Source organism: Aulostomus chinensis, chromosome 19, assembly GCF_037954235.1.
Source record: "Aulostomus chinensis isolate RoL2024-O1b breed Wild chromosome 19, RoL_Achi_v1.0, whole genome shotgun sequence".
Lineage (NCBI taxonomy): Eukaryota > Metazoa > Chordata > Actinopteri > Syngnathiformes > Aulostomidae > Aulostomus > Aulostomus chinensis.
Genome location: NC_141338.1, coordinates 10,853,661 through 10,860,584, shown reverse-complemented (window position 1 = coordinate 10,860,584; position 6,924 = coordinate 10,853,661). Strand labels below are relative to the sequence as shown.

The following is a 6,924-nucleotide window of genomic DNA, read 5'->3' as shown; positions in this document are numbered from 1 at the left end:
GATTTCTGGAGAAAATGCTTTGGCACCATTCAGGACAAACAAAGCTTTTCAATAAATAAGAAAAACAACAATTTCTTTCATAGAATGGATTGAAATAAATAGCAATAAGTTAATTCCATCTTAATAAATATACCTCTTACACACGTGTGTATATATATATATATATATATATATATATATATATATATATATATATATATATATATATATATATATATATATATATATATATGATAGGATTTCATGTCAAAGCACCAGAGTCTTTGCTGAACTCTGGTGTGGTTTCTCTCATCGCTTGGCTCTGGAGGTAAATGTCAACATCCAGAGCGTGCAGTGGAAGTGATTTAGACGGCAGCTGAATGTACTCCTCATATCTCGCTGTTCATCTGGAGTCTTAGGAGCCAGCTATGGAAAAACTGATGTCCCTGGGAAAAATTTCCAGAAAAATAACACAAAAAATGAGTAGTTTTTCTTCAATCTCAATTTTTCGAGAACGCAGTTCGAAAATCGGGAAATGTAACAGTATTGTTTCTTTTGCGCACATGTTTCAGCGTGTCACTGAACAGTCAAATACTGGACTAAGTTTGAACTCCTTTAGCAGCTGTTCTGATGTCTCTCAGGCCTTATATACTCACCAGCATCCATTCCTGACAAAAGTAAGACTCCCCCCTCCCCAACTGTTCAAATCCAATTTTTCACAATCCTCCTCTTTGCAGCACCAGCGTTAGAGTGATCCTGTCACGTCCATGTGACCTCCTCACACACAGCCACACTTCCTGGCAGAATGTTTCTTCAACGTGTGATACACTACATTGTCGTCCAAGAACGACAAATCGTCATCAAATGCTATTGGTCGGCAACAGGTGCGAGAGGGCGTGTCCTTGTTCAGCTTCTTGTTATGGCTGAGGTTGTTGAGGATTTTGTCATAGTTGGTTTCGGCTTCGATGCAGGGTCCGCTGCAGTAGCGGAAGATGAGCTCCTCTTTAGTCTGGTAGCCCAGACCCAAGTCCGTCACATTGAGATGGACCTCCTTCAGCAAGCAGCCTCGAGTCTGCACTGATGTCCTCTCCCTCCCCCTCTCAGCTCGGCCTCCTTTAGCACCTCGACTTCCCCCTCGCCCCCGGTTCCGCCTCCTGTCGCCGTGTCTTCTCGCCTCACTTCTCAGGCCTCCTGTGTTTGCTGCTCCCCTCGGCCTCTGCTCTCGCTGGCCCCTGGGCCCCCCGCTGGGTTCTGATGACCTCCTGAGTCTGCCGATAGTAGCCTCAATAAAATCCATTACATCATCGAACTGCTCTGGATAAGGACCTGCGCTGTCATCTGGAGGTTGAAGAAGAAGCAGATTCACTAATCGTTTCAGCACTGACATGGAAAATCAACAATTAGTCTCTCAAGATCTGTTGATCAAGAGTACGAGCAGCCGATCAGATGGAATCCTAAATACTCGGGGTTACTGAAACATCACGTGGCTACAAACAAAGGTAAAATATTGCTCATCATAATATGCAAATGCAAGTAAAAAGTCCAAGGAGAAAATTTGCATGAATAGCTTGCATTAATCCTAGATCACCTCCAAAAGTTCATCATTCGGCTCCTACAATATTGTCTCACCAAATTTCATTAAAAGCCATCCATTAATTGTTGCAGATACATTGTCAACTAACAAATTTGAGGAAACTCACTAACTCAACCAAACGCAATGTTAAAAAAAATTCAATTTTTCCCAATCTCTAACAGATCTGCCCCCAAATTTAAAGAATTATATCATAACCTGTGTTACATCCCTGCACAAAGAATGGCGAAAATCAGCAGCTTAGTTTTTGTGCTGAAACAAACAAGAATCACCACAGACATTAACTTCATGAAGTAGGTGATAAACTGGTGCAAAAACACAACGTTGTAGTTCAGATACAAACCAATGAGGCTAAAATGTAAACACTGCAGTATCTCTAATTCAGTCCGAGGTTGGTTTTATGTTTTTTGACACAAATGCAGACAATAAAGAAATGCAGAGTTCAGAAATGCTGCACGTCTTTATAGATCCTCCTGTGGAAGAATGCAGCAAGCTGTTGTTCATATGGACACGCAGGTGCCTTGTAGCTGATTCCAAGACAGCTAAGAGCCTGTCTGAAGGTCAGAGGCGTGTTTATTTTAATCAGAGAGGAAGACAAAACGTGTATTATTATTTCATTGGGATGAAGCTGACATGATTTAGCAAGAACATCTGGTTTCTATCTAATAACCAGAGCTGTAATTGCTTATATCGGCACAGAGAGCCTCAGATTAGATGTGGGGTGACACTGTTGTTGGGCGACTTCAGTACTCGACAGATGCCAAGTCTTAATGGCCAAATAAAAGGGAACACTGAATCATTAGATGGACCTGTGTGCTTGAAGCTCATAACCAGCACAGCCCTGCACCATCTGCTAAAACTCTTGGACCCTCCTGAGTTAAATATTGATTCTATTATAGGGAAACACACGTCCTGCTCTAATGCCTGTAGGCCCGGCAGCGATGAAGATCAAGGAGATACACTAACGTGAATCTATTAGTCTAACTTGAATTACAATATCGTGTGTGTGTGTGTGTGTGTGTGTGTGTGTGTGTGTGCGTGCGTGTGTGTGTGTGTGTCAAGGTGTGATGTCTGGCAGGTGGTGTTGCGGTTAACACAGCCTCTCTATCAGCGTGTCACCTAACTCTCCTCTTCTACCTGTTAGCTACCTGTTCTAGGCTACCTGATCCGCCACAGCTGAGCAGGCGACCTGCTCATGTATCAGGTGGAGGTTGAGTGTTTAGATACACCTGCCCTTTGATTTGGACTCCTCCTATCGCGTGTCACTTGACAGGTAAGCTTGCTACAGTGTACACCTGCTAACAGGTTGATTCATGGTTGTTCCCCAGCCCTGCAGAGTCGATACTAAAGACTCGTGTTTCATCTGATGAAGAAAAGAATCAGATTTTTCTTGTCTTAAAAGAATAAAATGAATCCTCCAGTGACTTTCATCCCCGCTCTGAGCTGTTTACACTATTAGTGCACAGTTAATGGTGCTGGGTTACACAGCCGATCAGTGATGTCACCGCGGTCCAAACAGAATAAGAGGTAACAGCGAACGTTTGTCCAAATGTTCCATTCCTTATCCAGTATCTTGGCTACATTTACTTCTGTGTGAAGATGATACAGTGTCACCTTGATCCAAACAAAATAAATTCTTGCCCTCTGTTGCTGTTAAAATGAACATAAACACTCGCGGCTTCAGGTTCCTGCAATCTGTTTCGCGCAGCCTTTCTCTAAAGCATGTAGTGATTCTTGGCAGGTGGGGTAGGTCAGGGGTCAGAGAGACAGAAAGTGAGCATAACAATATAGAATGGGGGGGGGGTGGCATCTGCAGTTGATCATGCTTTTATTCACGCCTGTTTTGACATCAGTGAAATGCAACTCACAGCAGCAATAAAACACTCATTAAGATCTTCCATGTGATAACCCGCCTGTCTGAGGGCCTTATCGTGGCAGGCAGTGGATGGATAGCACGCTGTTTCTCAACAGAGATTAAGAGCAGAATGACTTGGCCAGCAAACATCCATGTGTGGAATAAAAACCTGCACCCTATTTCAAAAGTCAAATAAAGATAGGCTGCATGTTTTGCACAGTACGCGTCTATAGTGTGAAGCCCACATGGCCAATTAGCCACCATTCAACAGAGTTTCACAGTTGCTGCACATCACAAAAAGCATTTGTCAAAACAATCTGCCTTACATTGATCCTCCATAGATATCTGCAGGCTATGGTCGTCACTCTGGAACTGTTCGTCATCCACCGACAGGGAATCACTGTAGCTGCTGGGGAAATAAGTCCTCTTGGCTGGCTGAGTGTTGTGGTAGAGAGGCCGTGTAGCAACAGAGCTCAGGAGCAACAAACATGTGGCCAAAACATCCCATAACTTCATTTTAGACTCAGTTCCTATGAAGAAAGCTGCAAAAACAAAAAAATAAAAGACAAAAAAATCATAGAAATATAGTCCAATGAATCACCAGAGGATGTGAGCCAACTCTTGTTTATAATGAAGTCAGCAAAGTGTTTGAAAGTGTGTGTTGTGGGCCAGACCCTGACTCAGTCCGTCGCTATTAATAACTACGTGTCATCATGTGAAGAGTAAGCCTACCCGAAAGTTCTGACTAAATAAATCACAATGAAAAACAATTAACTTAAATAATCGGAGGAACTTGATGTCCAAAAAAAATGTGATGCGTAAGTTTTTGCGTAATAGCGCTGCATAGTTTGAAAATTACGCACAACTCCATTTATACTCTCCTGGGATTATAAGATATTCATGTTGTTGTGGTATCAGTGGAGCTCTTGCCGCTGGTAAAGAGGCACGGAGGGTGCGCCTCATAAAAAAAAAAAAAAAAAATTACGCTGGTTCAAGCACGCACCAAAGCATGTTGGCAACGGTAGCCTAAATAATGGTGTGAGTTGGCCAGATGGCGATCCCCAAAGCTTACGTGACTCTGCCTAATGGCATGTTGAGTCTGTAGCAAAACCTAAACAGCGACGCATGGATAAATACTGGGCTTAAACATGCTATGCAAAAGTCCTAACAACTGTCTTTACAAATGCACGTGTTGGCTCGTGTGTCCCTGACGCATGAATAATCCAGATGATATTTTATTTTGCGACTCTGAACTGTAAAATTGCTTCACTTACCTTAAATATGGCCCATGCAGACCTGAAACCCGCTCGACTGTTCGTGTTAAAATCCAAACTCATTTATTATCCGAAGGATCGGCTTCATGGATCGCCTCCTCAGTCCCGAAAATTCCCTTAAAGCGAGTTCAGTCTCAGTATTTGAGAGGAAAAAAAGAGCTGAAGTAGCGCACAGGTGTGTTTTCATACTCCGATCCAGCTCACCAATAAAAATAAAATTAATAAAAACTGCGCGTCTTCTCACACTTTGGAGTCCAAAGGTAGGTGAGTGGAGAAGAGGGACCGCTGCGCCTTTTTTTTTTTTTTTTGGAAGGGGGGGGGGGGGGGTCAGCTTCAGCCGCGGATAAATTGAATGTTACGTTTCCACGTTGGAAATCCGAGCGAGATCCACCATCTCCGAGTGAGAGGAGTCCGATGAAGACATCAGCGTGTCCGGAGCGCGTAAGAGGTGCACAGTATGTTTCCCAGAGTGCAGCAGATCTCTCTTGAGAACGCAGTTACATCCAAAAATGCGTTACAGGTTCAAAACTGCCAAAATTTGACAACATCTTGACATGGTAAACAACGCAAATGGGGGGTAAGTGTTCTCCATTTTTTCCGGTCTAGAGGGTCTCCACATGCGCTGTCCTCATACTGGACTGATGTCTACGCATAACGCCGCACCGGGCGCAGACGGCAGTTTGGAGAGATTTATAGCTAAGTGCGCTCTGACGTTTGGACCAGTTGGTGTCCGCCCATCTTTTATATCCCTGCAGGAGCAAACAGTGAGTAACTGAGGTCCGCATAGCTCTTCAAACCACCCCTGGAGCCCCTGTTCGGAGGAGCGCAGTTTTCAGATAACTCGGGGATTATGTCACACATCCTGATGTCCTTGGATTAGATTTCAGAATGCGGAATGCGATTTGGAGATGTTGTGTTGCGATGCATGTTTGAAACCGGTGTCAAGTTCCATCTGATGGCTGCATGCTCTCACACTTAAGAGTGCACTTGCTGTGTACCAGAACACATTTGTAAATACCGCCATTCAAGAGGACAGTGGACACTTCATGAATCTTCTGTTGCACAGAAATGTCGTTTATATGCAACTCAGAGCATTTAATAATTCGTTTTGTTTTTGTCTTTTTGTCAAGGTGAGCCCGGGCCAACACTGCTGCTCGCACCACAAAAGAAGAATCAGCGGTGATGTGGCACCACAGAAAGCCTTTCTATCACCCTCCATGATTTACTGGCTACAATCCGCCTTTCATCTTCAGAAAAACTGAATTCCACAAGTCCTGTAAGAATAAGGATCACTTGTGTTCCTGTGCCAGAGGAGACCGGCTTCTTCCAACAGCTAAACACATTCTGGTTTGTATTAAATACTGCTAAAGATGGCTGCTCAGTAAAAGGAGGGAAACCCAACTGCACTGACACTTCAAATCCATGCTGACTTATGGTATTAAAGCTCAGACTTGTTTGCTCTTCTTGGGATCCAGATTCTTGTCAATACACGTTTCCTTTCAAGCATCTTTGAGAGCCCTGCCCATTCTTAGAGTCTGAATGGTACTGAGCCAAGTTCTCATTGTATGGATTCCTTTCTGTCATGTCATCACATGGCTGCTTTATATCGGCTGACAGCTCCTAATTTTTTATTTATCATGATACAATTCCGTGAATCTGTGTGATTTGCTTTGTAAATCTCTTTTACCCTGCGTGACACCTCCTTACACTGTCTGACACAATAACAAACACTAACGGTGTTTTGAATGAGTTGACGCTGGCTCCGTCTCACAGTCTGGCCTCGCTGGTGGTCGCATCGTCAGGCTATCAAAATAACTTCACCGCCTGTGAAAACAGAAAAGGAGTGAAAGTAGCATTGCGTCGCTGGTTTGATGCTCACTTCCCTTGGTGGCTATGGCAAAGCACCTTGAGCAAGATACTGAGCCCCTAATTGCTCTTCATGGTCCTGCAACAGCCTGGCGACCCATCCAGGGTGAAACCCCCCCCCCCCCCCCCCCCCCGCCCCCAATGTCAGCTGGGATAGGCTCCAGCCCCCGCGATCCTTCACGGTATAGAAAGTGGATGGATGGATAGAAGTAGCATTGCTTTTAATTAAAAAGAAAGACATAAAGAAACGTTGCGTAGCAGTAGTTTGTAATTTGTGCCTGCCAATGTGATCTTCGTCTCCCAAATGCTTTTCAGGTTATCCTCAAGTCTCACTGGATGTCTGTGACAAATTAGAAGAA

The 6,924-nt window shown here is 43.9% G+C and overlaps 1 protein-coding gene across 1 annotated transcript; it reads right to left on the bottom strand.

Annotated features, from left to right (window-relative positions):
* Positions 1–245: 245 nt before the first annotated feature.
* On the bottom strand, positions 246–4,957 carry gdnfa (glial cell derived neurotrophic factor a). Its single transcript, XM_086187247.1, has 3 exons — positions 4,700–4,957; positions 3,752–3,967; positions 246–1,317 (listed from the first exon to the last, which is right to left on the bottom strand). Exons 2-3 carry the CDS (start codon positions 3,939–3,941, stop codon positions 758–760), a joined length of 750 nt encoding a protein of 249 aa, XP_086043373.1. The 5' UTR covers positions 3,942–3,967; positions 4,700–4,957; the 3' UTR covers positions 246–757.
* Between the last annotated feature and the right edge of the window lie 1,967 nt (positions 4,958–6,924).